Source organism: Ochotona curzoniae, unplaced genomic scaffold, assembly GCF_017591425.1.
Source record: "Ochotona curzoniae isolate NIBS_2020 unplaced genomic scaffold, NIBS_Ocur_1.0 contig_2318, whole genome shotgun sequence".
Lineage (NCBI taxonomy): Eukaryota > Metazoa > Chordata > Mammalia > Lagomorpha > Ochotonidae > Ochotona > Ochotona curzoniae.
Genome location: NW_024465419.1, coordinates 4,812,558 through 4,831,704, shown reverse-complemented (window position 1 = coordinate 4,831,704; position 19,147 = coordinate 4,812,558). Strand labels below are relative to the sequence as shown.

Sequence of the window (19,147 nt, the reverse complement as noted above, 5' to 3'; positions counted from 1 at the left end):
CCAGACTACAGTACCAAGTGAGCCACGCATCACTAGAAATATAAGAGGAACCTCAATACTATACACTTCAGTGGCATTACAGTTTTACAGCAAACCAAATTACAGTGAGTAAAGAAGGAAGCTCAATAAATTTTAATGATTCTATAGACTACTGGTGATATTATCGAGATCATTTTCAAAAACAAACACTTGAATCTGTCTTACTTAATTGGGAAGCAGAATACAAAAAAGAAAACATCAGTTCTACTAACAAACAGCTTGTGTCTATTGCACCATTTACTCAAGATGCTTTTCCTGCACACAAATTACACTAATAACATAGAACAAAAACTATGTGGTTGTTTTTCTCATTACAGGTTAATGGACCATTGATAAGCTATCTAAGAAAAAAAACTAAATAATTGTTAAAATTACTGGTTTGAATGCTCATTAAATTTAGACTCTAACTCAAGTAAGCTGAAGGCCAAGAACATCTTTATAAAACAATGCAACAATCTTTGTAATTCATAGGCTTCTACCATATGCTACGGTTCTTACCTTTTTGGCTTGACAATATTCCTTTTCCATCACTTTTCCAAGCACCCATGGTCTTCTAGATGTACCTGAAGCTAATTAATCAAACGATTAACTTCTTTTTAAAAGTACAGAATTACTATTATTCATGACAATAACCTCAGAATTAAAACACTCTAAAGGAGTACTGGATTGCGTAATAATTGATAAAACTGAATTCGTGTTTCTTTTAAACAGTAATGTATGGCTTTTATTACTCATTAACTAAATATTCACAGTATGTTATTTCCTCATAGCATTATTTACAGTTCAGGAAACACCAGTAGTCCAAATCATGAATAAACATATCTGAAGTTCTAATATAACTCAACAGTGCCACCTACTGAAATAACTAGATAAGTGACCTTTTTTGTGTTTCTAAAAGCAGACAAAACATGTTCATGAGGATCAAAGGGAAACATCAATGACAGAGGGAAAAAGTACCTGTAACACAAGTCCTTAAAAACAGAAGAGTAGCTGGCATGGTGGCATGAACATACATGATGCCCAGTAAATAAATAAAAAGATTCTAGATGGGCAATGTTTGTTGGAAGGAGAAACAATATGGGACACCTAAGAAGGCAAGTTCTCAGAGCTGACACAGTGCAGGCTAAAAGATGTGTATTTATTCTCCCTTTAAATTAATCGTAAAGATGATTTTAAATGTATGCAGTAGATAAACTCTTAAAACTGTTGAGATTCCCAACCAAAGTCACATCAATTTTTATTTCATTAAAAACAATTTGCCAGGGCAAATACTGTGGCAAAGATTAAGCCAACATTTAGGCTGTCAACATCCTTCCTATACTGTGTCCATGGAGTTCCAGCTGCTATGCTTCCAACCTAGCTCCAGGCTAATGTGCCTAAGTAGCACAAAATGGTCCGAATACTTGTGTCTCTGCCACTCATGTGGGAGGCATGGATGGAGTTCTAAGCTCTTGACTTGCGCTTGGCTCATCTCTAGCTATTGCGGCAGCTGAGGGGTGAATCAAAGATGAAAGAGTTACTTCTCTGTCTCTCTGTCACTCTGCTATTCAAATATAAACGAAATTGCCAAAACATACATAAATGAAAGATTATGTGACAGAAAGATAAAACATCTAGACAGTAAGATATGAAATACTCTAAAGAATAAAACACTTTACCAACAACTGATGATGTCTGCAAAACAAAAAAAAAATACAGAAAACTAGAAACTCCTATTATGCAAGAGGATGATCTCACTATCATGGGCAAAAATGAACTTTGCCAATCTCTTTATCGGGGTAGCAGCATCCCAACTGGCATCACCGATTAAATATTTCTCAAAGGAATACATTTTTTAAAAGGTGGTATGTGTGAATGTGTGTTCGTACGTTACTCCTTATAGAAACATCAGTCTTAAAGGCCAAATTTCTTTGATTTTAAAATTATTATAAGGCTAGGTATATAACAGTACCTACTGCACTCTTTTAGAGTTCTTTAAAGAAAACAGATAACACACATTACAATTTTCAACATATCTACATTTATAGAAATGTACAATAACAGTACATTTTTAACAAAATTTTGCTAGTATGAAAAGCTAGGTAAAAATTAAAGATATGAGTACACTTAATAATTTTTTAAAAACTTGGATCTGCACTCAGCAGGATAGCCTAGTGGGCTAAAATCCTTGCCTTGTATGCGCCAGGATCCCAAATGGGTACCAGTTTGTATTCCATCTGCCCTGCTTCCCATCCAACTCCCTGCTTGTGGCCTGGAAAAACAGTCAAGAACAGCCCAAAGCTTTGGGACCCTGCACCTGTGTATGAGACCTGAAGAAGCTCCAGGCTCCTGGCTTCAAATCAACTCACCTCTGGCCATTGTGGGCCACCTGGGGAATGAGTCAGATCTTCCCCTATATATCTAACTTTTCAATAAATATAAGTTAAAAAAAAAACCTTGAATTTTTTTGGTGCAATAAACATGTATTAGCACAGCAGATTTCACACGAGAGTTTTGAAAAGATCTTTTTGTAATTGCTACAGTGTAAAATGTTTGCACTTTTCATCAACTGATCAGTTAACCCACTGCATGAATTATCTGGTATTTTTGAATTGGGGAAAGATATAAAAATAATCTAGATAGTGAAGATTTTATTTTTTTTTTAAAAAGATAAAGCAGAGTTCCCTCTGCTTTGAATATAATAGACAAAGAAAAAAATCTTGAGAATTATATGCAGTACACTTAATATTTTAGCCATAGTTGTGACACTTACCACCCTCACCTGGTTTGAGATCCAGGGCAGGTAGAGACTCTGAGTGCAGGAAATATAAAGTAGGACTGACAGTAAACAAAACATAATTGTCGTGGCGTTCATCCAGGATGATGAGTACCAAATCTCCCACCTGAAAACTGGATAGAGGAATGTAATTTTATTACCCTGTGGAGTTAGCAGCAATCACTCTATTCTGAAGATTTAAACACATATTCTGCAATGCTCAACAATGTTAAAATAGTAACACACATAACATGTCACATCTACAGGGTACTATCTGTCCCCTCAGCTCCTAACAAACAAAAGTGCAAAAGATACAATCAGCAATTGTCAAAGAACACATATATCCTAAAATGATTTTAAATAATCTAAATTTACAAAAAGGGGGGAAAAACCTGCTCAATTGAGCTGTGTAAACATCTTTGCAGCTCATTCATTCACGGGACGATTTCTGTCCAAATTTTCCAAGGAATAAATTCAGAGAGACCACCTAGCTCATCCACTTTCTAGGTATAAAATGCTTCTAAATGAAACAATTGGTCTATGTACTTCATGAGGTTTAAACAAGTGAATGGATCCCCACTTGTAATACTGGGGTATGGGCCTGACATAGTAACGGAGCATCGAGAGGGTACAGCTGCTTGCAGGCTTGTGTAACTCTTTAGAACTTCTTCAGAACTGTTGCTCACACTTCAATAGGACTTCAAAAACTAATCTGATTTCTCAGTTGTCAGGACCATTTAGGTAGGTACTACACCTAATAGATCATCAAGATCAGCTGTGGAGGTATTAAAAGGAAAACAGCTTTCCATTCAAAATTATCTTACAAATGCTTACTGCATAATGAGGTGGCAGGACCATTTAAGTAAGCATGCTAACAGGTCAAAAGTAAAAACAAAACAAAACAAAACATTTTTTCATGAATCTTTAAAAAGACAATGAAGGAATGCCTGATTACTACTGATCTAACATATCGACGATTCTCACAGATGTGACCAGTCCTTTCACAACATGGGAGAAAATAAAATCCTAGTGAGATGTGAAATGCCAGACAGAACCATTGGATTCTAACAATCAAACCTTTTGTTAACACAGCTATTATAAATAAAACTAAAGGTGTTTAACAGTGTTCTGTTCTATAATTTTCACATCTTATCAGATATGAAAGACATGACCATTATTCAACAGCAGCTAATAACATTTTGCTTTGTCTTGGAACACCTTTCATATATCTCAAGTCAAGACAACGTTACTATTGCATAATTCAGTAGAGTAAAATTTGAATGAAGCATATGATACATTTCATAGTGTTTTTTTAAAATTTGTACCATATTAATAAATAATAACTGAACAACAATGGTAGGAGCACATGACAACTTGAAAACAAGGCAGGAGCGAAGCTGCGGCATAAGCAAAAGCTGCTACCCACAGCACCAGCATCCCATAACGGGCATTGATCTGACTCCCATGTTAACATGCCTGGGAAGGCAGTGGAGAACATTCCAAGTACTTGGGTTCCTGCACCCACATGAGAAACCTGAAAGCTCCTGGTTCCAGCTTCAAATCAGCCTCACTCCAGCCATTGTGGCCAGCTGGGGAGCGAACCAGCGGACTGAAAATCTCTGTGTCTCTCCCTCTTAATCTATAACAGCCTTTTGTGCACACACACACAAAAAGAAAAAGACTTTCAAATCTAAAATGAAAAAGATTAGCGCTAAATGGGATTTAAAAAGACAGTATCTGTGGAAAACTAGCATTTAAAAGGCCCATAGCAAGTATGTGAGAAGGATAAAGCTAGAGTCAGAAGGTTTTGGAATGCAATTCTAATGTTTCCAGGACTTATTATCACTAAATACAAAATATTCCCCTTGTATTCATTGAATTTGGCTGAATTTGTATGAGTTCTGTATTTTCCTTAAGGCACAATTCACAAAACTTCAATACACAAAACTAAAACACAAACTAAAAATAAAATACTTACTCTCTTATGGCTATCTTTTCAGAATGTCTTGAAGATACGGAAGACATGCTCTGAGACATCTAAAAAAAAATGACTCATGAAACTTCTAGAAAATTAAAGCACCACATGCATTTACTAGATATTTAGTATCTGCTGTAGTTGCAGGAAGCGGGTTTAACTATTATGACATAATGCTGGCCCTGAGATTATTTTTTTAAGATTTATTTTTATTATTATTAGTATTTTTTTTTTATTAGAAAGGCAGATACACAGAGAGAAGGAGAGACAGAAAGGAAAATTTTCCATCCTCTGGTTCACTCCCCAAGTGGCCACAACAACCAGAGCTGAGCAAATCCAAAGTCAGGTGCCAGGAGCCTCCTCAATTCCCATATGGGCTCAGGGTCCCAAGCCTCAGGCCATCCTGCTTTCCAAGGCCACAAGCAGACAGCTAGATGGGAAGTGGAATAGCCAGGATACAAACTGGCACTGATGATCCTGGCAGATTTAAGGTGAGGATTTAGCCATTAGACTATCACATGAGTAACAAGGACTGGTGACATGGTACAGTGGGTTAATTAGTTGCCTGCAATGCCAGCATCCCAATGGTCTGAGTACTGCTGGCTCCACTTATGATCCAGCTCCCTTTTAACGTGCCGGGGAAAGTAGCAATCGGTGGCCCACATACTTGGGCCCGGCACTCAGGTGGCAGATGCAGATAGAGAGTTCTAGGCTCCTGGCTTCTGGCGGCACAGCACCAGCTGCTGAATGCTTTGGGAGAGTAAATCAGTGGACAGAAGATCTCTATATAACTTCCACCTTTCAAATAACTAAAATAAATCTTAAAAAAATGGGTTGCTGGTGTAACTGGGCAAACTGTCAGGTACGGCAACTTGTCAAAGAAAGACTTACCAGTCTTTGATTTAACCGTTTATTTTCTTCTTCCTTTAGCTGCAATGTCTGCAAGTAGAAAGAACAAATCAAGGATTCATCTTTGTATCGACCCAAACAAATCCAAACAGAAAAACTTTTAAAAAAATTCCTATCCTGGCTCCAACTTTGATTCCAGGCTCCTGCTATTGTACACTCTGGTACCAAGCAAATAATGGCTCAAATACATGGCTCCCAGCCACCTTTGTGGGAGACCTGCACTGAATGCTGTTTTCCCTGCTTCTGCCTGGCTTAGATGCTGTGGGCATTTGGGAAAAGAGGAGCAAGTGCAAGATCTCTGCCCGTGTCTTTCAAATGAACAGATATAAAGTTCTTGTTTCAAACTAATATTCAGTACTGGTATGAAGGGTTAATATTTTCCATTCCTTTGCTACCTAAAACAGTTGCAAACAGTTATTTATTGGCTTTAATGAAAATGAAATGGAGTTGCTTTATTTATGTATGAAAGGATTCTCAAACCTTAATAAATACTGGAAATGTCAATGAAACTTGCAAACACGCAGTAAATATTCAAGATTTTCCTCCAAAAAATAACAGGCCTCATTTAGCAGGAGGGAGCCCAAATTTACGACAGTCATTTCAGATAGCCCTGAGGTAAGTAACCATGGAACTCTTCTAACGTAAAGTTAGGGGTAGGCATTTTGCAGAGTGATTAATTTCATGTCTTTGGAAATGTCTAGGTTCAAGTTTCAGTTCTGCTTATAATTCCAACTTCCTGCTATTATGCTCCCTGGAAGGCAGCAGGTGGCTCGAGTAGTTGGAATCCTGCAACCAGGGAAAAGACCCAGCCTGGGAACATGGCTCCTGGCTTCTGCAGTGACTGCTGCTGGCATCTGGGGAGTAAATTGGCAGAGGAATGTGACATTCATATTCTCTAATTCCCCACTGCATTCAAATACACATGAAATTACAACATTTTATATTTGAACACAGTTGTGCTATTTTGACTGGATTTGTAACAGAAAATGAAGCACATATAAAGTCAAAATGTACTGCTCAAAACTTTAAAAACCTACAGAACAAAAACCAGTCTACAATTAAAGATTTGACAAACATGTACAATTTTGAAAGAAAAGTAAAGAAAAACCTCTTTTGGCCAATTTTCTTCTCCTCTGAGTCAAAATTTACTAAAACCGTAACTTAAAAAAAAAAGATCACCATTTTTTCCATCACTTATATTTATGACTATCTCCAAAGTATTTGAAATGTGTAAAATTTATATGTATTACTGAATTCTAAACTATTAGTCATTATTTTAAATATTTATTTTATAAAAGCGACCAACCTCTTTTCCTCATATAGATCATTTGTTGGCATGCAAAGACAGACAAAAACATCGACACGCCACTGTCGATGATCTAACCATTAGGAATGTAAATGACAGATCCTCTCAAAACATTAGCAGAAATAGATAGTTCATTATACATTTTGAAAGTCAGTTATTAACTATCTCTAAGTGAAAATATTACAAACGGCATTTAAAGAATAAAATGTACTTACACGTTCTAACAGCATTATCCTCTGCTTTTCTTCAGACAACGTTTGGATATTTTCTCTAAAAGAGAATAATTTAGTCTTTTCAAATTCTGAACTTTACATTTTCCAAATAAGAATTTAGAAATTTAAGTTTTAATACAGAGCATACTATAATTTAAATTTGTAAACTATACTTGTCTTTTAACTAAATTATAACATCAGTGTGATCTTTGTAGAACTGTATCAATAAATCATTTCAAATTATCAGCAAAACTTTGTGCATGCAGTTATCTTAGGCCAATCTCTTTTAACTTTCACGTTTTTCTCAAGGACTGAAAAATCACTCTTTTCACTCCTGAGTGAATGCTTGTTACTATTAAGAGCTTCAACAGAGATTACTAGGTAACTTTCCCACATGTATTCTTGCCCATTACACTAAAACAAATCTAAAGCTAGGTGAAAGCAAATATTAGTAAAGGCTTTTTGTTTCTTTTCTTTTTTTGCATCTTCTTTTCTAAATGTTAATTCCTTCAGGAAGGGCCTGTGTCTAACACAAAGTAATGAAGACCTACTCCCATTAGCTTTTAAACTTAAGTCTAGGCTCTATTGTAAGTTACTTTACAGGAGGAGGAATGAGATCAATTTTTCCCTTCTACATGTGGATATTCAGCTATCCCAGCCCATTTGTGGAAAAGACAGTGTGTTCCTCAACTGAGGCTTTGGATCTTGGACTGTAATGCAAGAACTAATTTCTGAAGTGACAAGTCTATTCCACTGACATATATGTCAGTCTAGCACAACACTGTCTTCCTTTCGTTTATAAATATTTAAGGTCTTGTAACTTGGTTCTTTAAGATGTTTTGTCATTTTGCAACACAGAGTATAATGTTAGCTGGGATTTTTTTTCAGATGTCTTTCATCAGGTTGAACAAATTGCCTTCTCTTTTTAAAAATGTTTTTATCAAGGAAGGCTACTGCATTCTCTCAACTGTTTTTCATTCATCTACTCGGCTGATCGTTTTTTTTTTTCTAGTGATAGTACAACAAACTAGTGACAGTACATCATAAATTTATATTTCTGGATAAATTCATTGGAGATGTCTTCTGTAGGATGCCAGATTTAGGTTTTGAAAATTATTTTGAAAATATTTATATTAGGCAAAAGTGTGGCATAACAAATAAAGCTGCTGGCATCCTCTATGGGCAGTGGTCCACATCTTGCCTTCACTTTCAACCCAGCTCCACAATAATGTGCCTTGACAAGAAGCAGTCAGCCCCTGCACCTAGGGGAGACCCAAAAGAAGTTGCTGGCTCCTGAGTTTGGCCTGGACCACTCCTAGCAGTTACAGATATTTTGGGAGCAAACTGGCAAATTTAAGTCTGTCTGCCCTTCACTCTTACTCTGCCTATGAAACATATTAAGTCATACAAGAGAAAATGTTTACACTGATAGTCAATGAGAATATTTTTTCCCCTTACGATGTGTTTGATTGCATACCAGCGTAATACCAACCTTTAATGAATTTTGAAAACCTATTATCTCTTCTAATTTTTTGGAAAAGACTGAAGACTTGACAACAATAATTTCAATATTTGGATTTTTTTTTTTAAAAAAAACTTTAACTACTAGTCTTTAGTTGTTTGTTGTACTGATACTTAGGTCTAAATTTAACATCTTTTATTGCTGTGTTCAAAGTGTTTTCCCTGCATGATTCCTAAGTAATCTTCACTTTCCATAAAGAAAATCTATAGGTTTAGGATAGACAATATGGTAGAGTACTTAATTCATAAACTCGGACACCTGCAACCCATATGCAGTGTGCCTGGCTTTTTTAGTCCACTGCCAATCCAGCTTCCTGTTCATCTGAACCCCGAGTAGCAGCAAACAACACCCTCAAGCTTGTTCATGGTGGGGTTCTGCCAACCATGAGGGAGACCCAGGTTGGTTTCCAGTCTGTCTCCTGGCTTCAGCCTGGTCCAACTCTGGATACTGTAAGCTTCTGGCAAATGAACTAGTGGGTGCAAGATCTCTGAGTCTCAAAATAAGATGAAAATAAAAAGTTTAAAGAAAATCTGTATGTTGAATAAGAATTTTAGTGATTACATGACTTTCACATTTGCATAATGTGAAATACAGGTTATAAATCACTAATAGGTAATCAATTAACTCTAAAAATGCCATCTGGGGATACCATCATGAATCACATTTAAGAGGCCAAATACAGGGGTTGGGACTGCAGCACAATGGGTTAGGCCAACACTTGCAATGTTAGCATGCATTCTATAGTATGGCATCTGTCTCATGCCAGTGCACCTTGGCAGGCAGCAGCAGATGGTCCAGGTTTCTGGGGCCCTGCATGCAAAAGTTTTTGGCTCTCGGCTTAAGCCCAGCAAGACTTGGTCATGGCACAAATCAGCTGATGGAACATTTGTCTATTTGTCTATTTCTCACTCTGAAAATTTGCCTTTTAAATAAATTTGCCTTTTAAATAAAACTTTTTTCAATAACCTATATGCATTTTCATACATCCATGGGTTTATTTTCAGGATTATCAACAATGTCCATCGCTGTGTGTCTTTATCAACAGGATTTGGAATTTACATCCTTTTTTAAAACTGCAACTAAATACCTGACATGACACAATTCTACTCTCTAATCTTTACCAGGAAATTATATTTACCTTTTTTTTTTGGTACATCTATTTCCCAATATAAATTCTACCTTCCAATATCAAGTTTTACCTAAATTATTCTGTTTAATGTGGTGGAAATTAAATAACTAAGGTTCCAGTTTTTCTTTTCTAAGATTTATTATTTTATTGGAAAGACAGCTAAATAGAGAAACAATAACAGAGAAAAATATCTTCTGTCTCTGCATTCAGTTTCCAAGTAGCCACAGCAGCTGAAGCTGAGCCACTTTGAAGCCAGAAGCTGAACCAATCCAAAACCAGGAGCCTCCTTCAGGTCTCTCACAAGGGTGCAGGGTCCGAAAACCTTGAGCCATCCTCTGCTGCTTTGCCAAGCCACAAGCAAGGAGTTAGATGGGAAGCAGAGCAGCACAGATACGAATCAGCACTCAAATGGGATCACGGCAGACTCAAGGAGAGGATTTAACCAGAGGCTAGCACACCAGGCCCTAACCAAGGTTCTTATCTGAGAAGTAATATAAACCAAGAAGAAAAATGTCATCTGTCCAGATATAACTTTAAGATCTCTTTGTATTCCCCAAGAGGCCATGAACATTTTTGTTCATTCCTAAAACAGTCTTAAAGTTTCACTGGAATCTTCTGTATGTGCTTGCTTTTTAAAGTTAAGTCATTTACATTTTAGGATTTATTTATTTATTTGGGTACAAAAGGCTTTGAAACCTATGCATATTTTTCAAAATGCCTATTTCATGGCCTTTTTAATGATTCTTCAATTTAAACTTTTTAAAAACATTTATTTAGTTATTTGAAAGGCAGTTGCAGAGAAAGAAAAAGGGAAGTGTAAAAAGAATCTCACATTCACTGGCTCACCTTCCAAATGATCACCACAGCTGTAGCCAGGAGCCTGGAAACCTATCTGGGTATCCCACATGGACCAGAAAGGGAACAACCAGATCCAAACCAATTCATATGAGATATGGTTGCATAAACTGCTGCACCACAATGCCTGTCTCTAAAAAAAATTTCTGCTCAAAATGAACCTCTAACTCTAGATTCCACAAACTGAATGACTAAGTTATATTTTGATATGACTATCCCAGATGTACTGATTCCTATTTTAATTTCAATTTTTAGAATTTTCAGATTTCCTTTTATTTGATATATGTCCAACCTGAAAAATTACTAAGATTATAATTACATTGTTATATTTCGCTGTGGTTAATATATTTCATTGTTTTTCTGCTGTAATTTTGGGCGTGAAAGTCCTAGTTTTAATCCATTTTTGATTCATAAAAGCAAGTCAAAGTCATTTCAAAGCATTTGCAAGTTAATCGGATTTTGGGTGAAATGAGCCCCAGCCAATTTAAAAATTTCATCCTTTTATATAGCCTTTTGCTCTAAATTGCTTATAAAGATTTCATTTTGTCATATACATATTTTCCAACTGTATTAAGTTTTCACTGTCACTTTGTTATGTTTCTTGTATGCAGAATGAATGGATTATATTTAATGTTTTTAAATATTTCCACACTGAATATATTTGGCATTTTTTTTTAAGATTTATTTATTTTTTGGGCCCGGCGCCATGGCACAGTGGTTAAGGTCCTCGCCTTGCATGCCCGGGATCCCATATGGACGCTGGTTCTATCCCAGCGGCCCCGCTTCCCTTCCAGCTCCCTGCCTGTGGCCCAGGAAAGCAGTCGAGGACGGCCCAAAGCCTTGGGACCCTGCACCCGCGTGGGAGACCCGGAAGAGGCTCCTGGCTTCGGATCGGCATAGTATCGGCTGTTGCGCTCACTTGGGGAGTGAATCATCGGATGGAAGATCTTCCTCTCTGTCTCTCCTCTCTGTATATCCGCCTTTCCAATGAAAAAAAATAATAAAACTAAATCTAAAAAAATAGATTTATTTATTTTTATTGCAAAGTCAGATATACAGAAAGGAGGAAAGACAGAGAGGAAGATCTTCCATCTGATGATTCACTCCCCAAGTGACCACAATGGCCAGTGATACGTCAATCCAAAGCCAGGAGTCAGGAATTTCATCCAGATCTCCCACATGGGTGCAGGGTTCCAAGGCTTTGGGCCATCTTTGACAGCCTTCCCAGGCCACAAGCAGGGAGCCGGTTGGAATGCAGGGCTGCCAGGATTAGAACCGGTGCTGATATGGAACCCCAGTGCTTTCAAGGCGAGGACTTTAGCCGCTAGGCCATGGTGCCAAGCCCTGTCATATTTTTTAGTTATCGTGCAATTTCAATATGCTTATTTTCTTTTTAAATGACATATTTCCTCTATTTCAAAATTTTAGTTTGTTTATTTGAAAAGAGATAAAGATCTCTCATTCACTGGTTTATACCCTGAACAGCTTCAACAGACAGGACCTAGCCAGGCCAAAGCAGGAATCTGGAAATTTAATCTGGCTTTCTCACATGGGCAACAAAACTTGGGAAAAGGCACCCAATGGGAGACTGCAGGGGAGAACAGAGAGGAGGATACATAAATTATATACGGTAATGAAAACACCAGTTATATTAAAATAATTTCTCACACTCAGCATAAAAATTAAAACAGCACAACTTATAGACACATGAACTCTGAATAGTAAGTATTTCTTCAGAACTTTATGCTACATAGAATTGTATCAGTAGTTTAAAATTATTAAGTACTGGGTCAGTGGAGTGGCATACTGGCTAATACATGGGCACTGGTTTAAGTTTCAGCTGCTGCACTTCAAAACTGGCTGCATAATGGCTTGAGAAAAGAGAAGATGGCTTGGAAAATGAACAGACGGAAGCTATTTCTCTTGTATAGCTATGACTTTAAAAAAAAGGTATTAAATATCACTGTTGACAACAATACTTACTGTACAGACATCATACTTGTCTCCATTGCTGAATCCACTCTTCCCTCTGCTGTTTCCATGGTCAGTGTGTCTGCTTCACCTGGGAGTTCAGGTGCACAAGCTCCATAAAGTTCCGGGGCTGCAGGTACATGTGGTGAAGGAACAAAACTGCTACTCCGCAGCTTACTGACTTCTTCTTCAAGCTTTTTCTTTTCCTCAAGCAACCGTGCTCGATCTTCAGAAAGTGATTCTATCAAATCTGAAAGAACCCCCCAAATTGAAATAGACATTGAGTAATGAGGAAAAAATGCAGACAATTTCTGTCATTTTTAAATACCATATTACAAGGAGTACTAACCTTTGTCCCGTTCTTGTTGCTGCATTGTGCTTTTCAACTTATCACTAAGATCATTTATTATATTCTCTTTTCTCATTTTCTCTCTTGTTAAAACAGTGTTAAAGTTGGTCTGGAACAACAGAAAAATTTTTAATTATGTACCTATACCTAAAAACTAAGATTGAGAACATAAACTTGCAAATGTTACACATGAAGAAAAAAATGTGAATTACAAATTTTTCAATAAAAGTGCTACATGAGCATTAAAGGATATTCAGCCCAATACAATGTATCTTAAAAATAAATTCTCACCATTACTCATGTATTTCCTGTCAGAGGCAGAACATTAGCAATCATTTCGAGATAAAGTGAAATGATGGACCATTTCAAGAACGCAGTTACATACCTTTCTCTCAGTAATCTCCCTGCCTCTGAAAGCTTCCTCTGTTTTGCAGCTGAATCTTGATTACCGTCTGAACATTTTAGAGGTATGTTTCTACCTCATATCTGGCTATATGTAACGGTTGCTAGATATCTGACTTCATTAGCTAGACTCGTTATTACATCTTAACTTTGTAAACAAGCCTTTTTTAAATGCAAGACAATATAAACATTGATTTAATGATCTAAATTAACTATTTCTATTTGCCCAGTTTTTCAAATTCCAAAGTTAAGAACTCTATAATCTCTAATCTCATTTTTAGAAAAAAACTTAATATGGGTTAGTAAGGTAATTCAAGTGGTTGCTTGCAACATCAAAATTCATGCCTGAATCCCTGTATAAGTTCTGGCTGTTCAGCTACTGACCTAGCTTCCAGCTCCAGTGCCTGGGTGACAGCAGAACATGGTGCAAGCACTTGGCTTCTTGCTACCTACATGGAAGAGTTCAATTTAAGCGCTCCTGTGTCCTGGTCCCCAAAATGCAATCAAAGAAAGAATGAAAATGTCTCTTCTTGTTTCGCTTTCAAATAAATTTGTTCAAAAAAATTTTTAATGCAGCGCCTGACATGGTAGCCTAGAGGCTAAAGTCCTGGTCTTGCATGTGCCGGGATCCCATGTAGGCACTGGTTCATGTTCCAACTGCTCCCTTCCAGCTCTGAACATGTGGCCTGGGAAAGCAGCAGACGGCCCAAAGCCTTGGGACCCTGCACCCACGTGGGAGACCTGGAGGAGCTCCTGGCTCTTGCTTGGGTTGGCTTAGCTCTGGTCGATGCAGCCACCTGGGGAGTAAACCAGTGAATGGAAGATCTTTCTGTCCGCCTCTCAATTCTTTCTGTAAATCTGTCTTTCCAATAAAAATAAGTATTTTTTTAAAAAGTGATGTCATGATGCTCACTCTTCACTGACGATTCTTGAAACTACTAGTTACTCCTCCTCCCTTACTACATAACTTCCCTTTATTTCCAGGAAGCCACATTTTGCTTTTCTTCTGGTATCTGTTTCTTCCACCAGATATTAAAACTTAACAATTCCAAAAGGTTTAACTGTTTTTTTCCTTGTTCTCTTTGTATTCCCTAACTTACTTTTTAAAAATTCATAATAATTTTGGGAAAAGAAAAAATTCTGCAAGTTAAGCCTGTGCATATATCCTAATAACCCACAGTAGTTGGAAAGGTGTATCACTCGGGATGAAAAAGCATGACATTATGTTCCCTGGCACAGCTGCCACAAGTGACAACAGCCACTCAACTGCTCCTGAAGCTCCCTGTCTCGAAGTCCTCTCCTTTCCCACAGCCTTGAGCTAATTCTCATGAAATATAAACACAACAATGGCTTTCTTTAATTTTGTCTTCAACTGGCATTCATCCTGTGATCTGGTTCCAGGAAGCTAACAAACACTAACTCTCAAAGCTGGCCAAAAATAAATAAATAAATAAAATAACCATTAAATTAGTAAATTCAACACTGTATGAGCCTAATAAAAAAATTACAAAAGAAATGTGCAATAAATTTGTACTGGACAGCAAGTAATTTAACAGTATTTTAGACCTCAGGAGAAATTACTGAAATATCTTTTTAGTAGTATAAACATCAGAATTTGAGAAAAGTAATGTAGCTATCATGAGGTCCAAAGATCAATCCAAGATATTATAGGTACTGAAGAAACCACACACCGTATTCACATCTCCTAATTCATACTCTGAAGCAACTGAGATAATCAGATAACATAATTACTGTTAAAGTTACTTTCAAGATGTGCTTTTATAGTGAAAATATTTAATGAGAATTGATAGATTCAATATAAGGAAAATCACAAAAAACATGACAAACTACAAGATGCAATTAATTTGTGAGCTTGCATCTGGCTGGTTTGGGGACAAAGGTGCATACCTGCTGCTCTGCAATCAAAGATGTTCGAACATTTTGCATTTCTTCATTCTTTCTTTTTTCTTGCTCTTCAAGCTGTTCTAGAAACTTAGCTTTTTCTTCCTGTAGTTTTTCCTGAAGTTCAGCAACTAAGCTTGAAGAATCTTCCCTGATGGACTCAGTGGCAGAACTTAAAAATTAAATATAGTATTACTTTTTTTAAAAATAGATCCAATTAAAATACATATATTATTCTTCACATTTGTGAAAGTATTTTCTACATGAAGTCAATCTAAAAAAGTAAGCAAGGCAAGTGAAAGGTGAAGGATTGAAACATATTAGCCAATAATAAATGGTAGACTAAATTAATTCAAAATAATGTGATCTGCATGTAGAAAAATATTCTCTGAAAGTTGCCTTCAAATTTCAGTTTTGTGATGGCTGTTACTGTAACTTTTCAAACACAAACACTTTGCAATTAAAAACGAATCCAAAAATGGGATTGGTGCTATAATATAGCAAACTAGCCCTCAGCCTATGATGCTAGCATCCTATACGAGTGCCAGTTCATGTCCTAGTTGCTCCACTTTTGATTAAGCTCCCTGGAACGGCCAGGGAAAGCAGCAAGGGATGGCCCAACTGTATGGGTCCCTGCACCCAAGTGGGAAAGAAGGAAGGAAGAAAAGGGAGGGAAGTAAGGAAGGAAGTAAAGGGAGGGAGGGAAGAAGGGAGGCAGAAGGAAGAGAAACTGGAGCAGAACCAACAAAACTACATACAGTCATTTTCAGCCAAACAGAATTGTATGTATAAAGGCAACACATTAATTTCTAGGTTTCTTGCATCCTTGGATTACCTGATATGCTCAACTTCAGGTCAGGGTCAATTCTGAGATGAGATGCCACAGGTACCAGACATATTTCCAGGCACACACATACGCATAAACACCATTATCTCTTTAAGATACTATCATTCCCCAAACATATCACCAAACACCCTGGATGCTTAGCACAGGCTACACGATACACTGACCAGAAAGGTCATGGCAAAGAAAAGGGAGCTTATGACATAATCAGCAATAATAAGCATCCTGTGGTTGGGACCAGGACTTACTGTGCCTGTATCTATCCAGATGAAACGACACCATATGCTATACTGTCTGAATTTCTCAATGATCATTTTACCTATCAGCCACGTAATTTTTTTCAATACCTTAGGAACAGAAAAGGTTGATATGAGCAGAATTAAGCCTACCAATGTTAACAACTGAAACATATTTTTTCCTCAACAACAGTGATTAGCTTTCTTTAAGGAACAAGCTACTATATACTTGGGGGAATAGCTAATTTTGGAAGAAAAAAACTACAATTCAGCAAGGAAAATGTATTTTTTCTAACAAAACTACCAAATGAAACTTAACATTATCTAAAAACTTGTGAATTCCTTCATTCCCAAAAGAAATGTACAAACCTGTTGTTTTGCATACAAAAGCACTTCAAAAAGCTCTCAGAAAATAAATAGAAAATTATGATGAAAGTGTTTTTGAAATCCCTACAGGTGTTTTTTTTTTCCCCCAAAATATGCTTGTTGTATGGACTTCGTTGAAATTTGTGTCAATTCCAAATTTCTCGCCAAAACCAACTTTTTACTTCTAACTTTGCACAAACTTTTTGAAGTACGAGAGATAGACTATCTTGAAGATTAAATACTCACCCAAAACTCTCACTGTACACAGGCATACAAGAAAACCTTTTCCCCTATATTTGCAAAAATAATGTGTACGTAATAATCCTAATTTTAAATTTTTTTGAAAAGCTAGGTAGAATAACTATTTACTTATGGGCCATTTGCATCTCTTCTATTATGTTTATAGCTTCTGCGCACTAACTGATGGATTATGTGCTTTTTACTAATCTCTTTTCTGGCTGTTGACCTCACAACTTGCTTTCTAATATATGCAGGACCAAGCTGTGAAAGTGTTAAACATGTGAGTGCTTGTCTGTGCTTATACTAGCATTGTTCTTTAAAGGTTTATGCTATGGGATAGAGTCCTCTTTACATTAGGTTCTGGGCTCAAGACTGCCAATGAAAGATATAAACAGATGAAGAAAAATCCTGACAAGGTTACCTAGTGTGCTGCAGACACACTGGTGTCCAGATACTTGGACAATGTGAGCTTCCCAAGGTTTTCTAATAAGCTGCCACTCTGGCATCTCTGGATGACTTCTGAGGTCTTCCAATAACTCTAGGAGCCTCCTAAGGAGTTTCTAGCTGACATTCAGTGGGTATATTTCATGGCCTTTAAAATTAACCACTATGCAACTGGCATTGTGGTGCACTGCATTAAGTTTTCATCTGCAGTGCCAGCCTCCCGTATAGGTGCCAGTTGGTGTCTCAGTTGCTCCACTTCCAATCCAGCTCCATGCTAATGCACTGTTGAGAACAGTGGGAAATGGCCCATGCTCTTGGGTCCCTGTATCATGAGACCAGGAAGCAGTTAGTGGCCAACTACACAGCTCCAGTGTTATCTCTCCCTCTCTTGGTTAATTACTATTTGAATAAAAAACAAAAGTGATTCATTTATTACTTGTTCTCCCAGCATTAAGGCAAGTTCTAATATTAAACCCTAATATCTCAGAAAAGTGGCCACTGTTTTAAGCTCATTCCAGAAAGATAAAAATTACTCCACAGTAAAAGAACTCGGAGAAATCTAGAATGTATTCTCTAACCTAATTAGGACTGAGGCAGTAATGCTCCCACTGCCAGTGTAAAGCCCAAATCACAGACCCAGGCACTAAGGAGCAGGACGGTAGCTGTCGGAGATCAGCTGGGTAAAGAAGCCAAGGTTATGGGACATGTTCCAGCTGTCCCAACAGATCCTGCCAACCCTTCCTTGGTAACAGCAACAGCTGCTTCTCCCCTGCCTAAGGTGCTAAGTATAAACTCACACAAGGTATCCTCTTCTCAACAAGCTGTTTTAACAACCTGTCACAACTATTTAATCGTTTTCAGGTCACTGCTACCTTGAATTGCACATAACCAAAGAATTAAAAAGCTAACAAAGTAAGATTTACTAATCACTCAATGAAAGTTTTAATACTAAAATTGGAAATGTGTACAAGAATGAATACAATGGGAAGGTCAAAATCAATATTGCAACAGACCATGATTATTCAAATGGAAGCAGTGACCAAGTTTACAACTCAATGTGGGTAATACTCTGTGGACTACCTGAAACCAGAATCATATTGCCAACATGAATGAAAGGATACTTCATGGTGGGCAAATTCAGCCCTTTCATTTGCATTTTCATTGGGACATACCCACATTATTCACTTACACTGCCTTGCTGTTCTTTTGCTACACTTAAAGCTGCATAACAAGAGCATAGCCCATCTGTCCCGAAAGCCTAAAATATTTAGTATTAGTATTTAGTATTTCCTTAACAAAATTTTGTCAAACATCTTTAGACGAATTCTCAAAAGTTATGTTCCACAGAAACTTGATGCAATTCTGACTTTCAGGAGTCAAGAGTCTAAAATTATTTTCATTACAACACTAAGATGTTATCTTTTTACTTTGTTGACATGTTCACTTATGGTAAAATTTCTGGCACCTGACAACAAACTGATGACAACTGCACCAACTCTATAACCATTTGTCTTTCACTTGAAGATGAAAAAGGACAGATTTTCCTTTTAAAAACAAACACAAAAACAAAACACTGATGTTAAGAATCATTAAGTAGTTCCATTGTGTTTTTTTTTTCTTTTTCTTAAGTCAAAATAATCCATGATGTCACCCCACCCCTCCAAAACAAAATACTGGATAAAAGATATAAG

At 37.0% G+C, this 19,147-nt stretch overlaps 1 protein-coding gene across 2 annotated transcripts in view; it reads right to left on the bottom strand.

Annotated features, from left to right (window-relative positions):
• Positions 1-19,147, bottom strand: part of RB1CC1 (RB1 inducible coiled-coil 1) — a 68,348-nt gene that overhangs the window by 1,441 nt on the left and 47,760 nt on the right. Inside the window, exons 16-23 of one of the 2 annotated variants that reach the window (XM_040972578.1) lie at positions 15,333-15,498; positions 13,023-13,131; positions 12,686-12,923; positions 7,200-7,254; positions 5,661-5,708; positions 4,773-4,831; positions 2,792-2,928; positions 538-608 (exon numbers count right to left, since the gene is read on the bottom strand). In XM_040972578.1, the coding sequence (XP_040828512.1) occupies positions 538-608; positions 2,792-2,928; positions 4,773-4,831; positions 5,661-5,708; positions 7,200-7,254; positions 12,686-12,923; positions 13,023-13,131; positions 15,333-15,498 (883 nt within the window). The remainder of the gene's footprint in view (positions 1-537; positions 609-2,791; positions 2,929-4,772; positions 4,832-5,660; positions 5,709-7,199; positions 7,255-12,685; positions 12,924-13,022; positions 13,132-15,332; positions 15,499-19,147) is intronic. The other variant, XM_040972579.1, reaches the window with a different exon arrangement.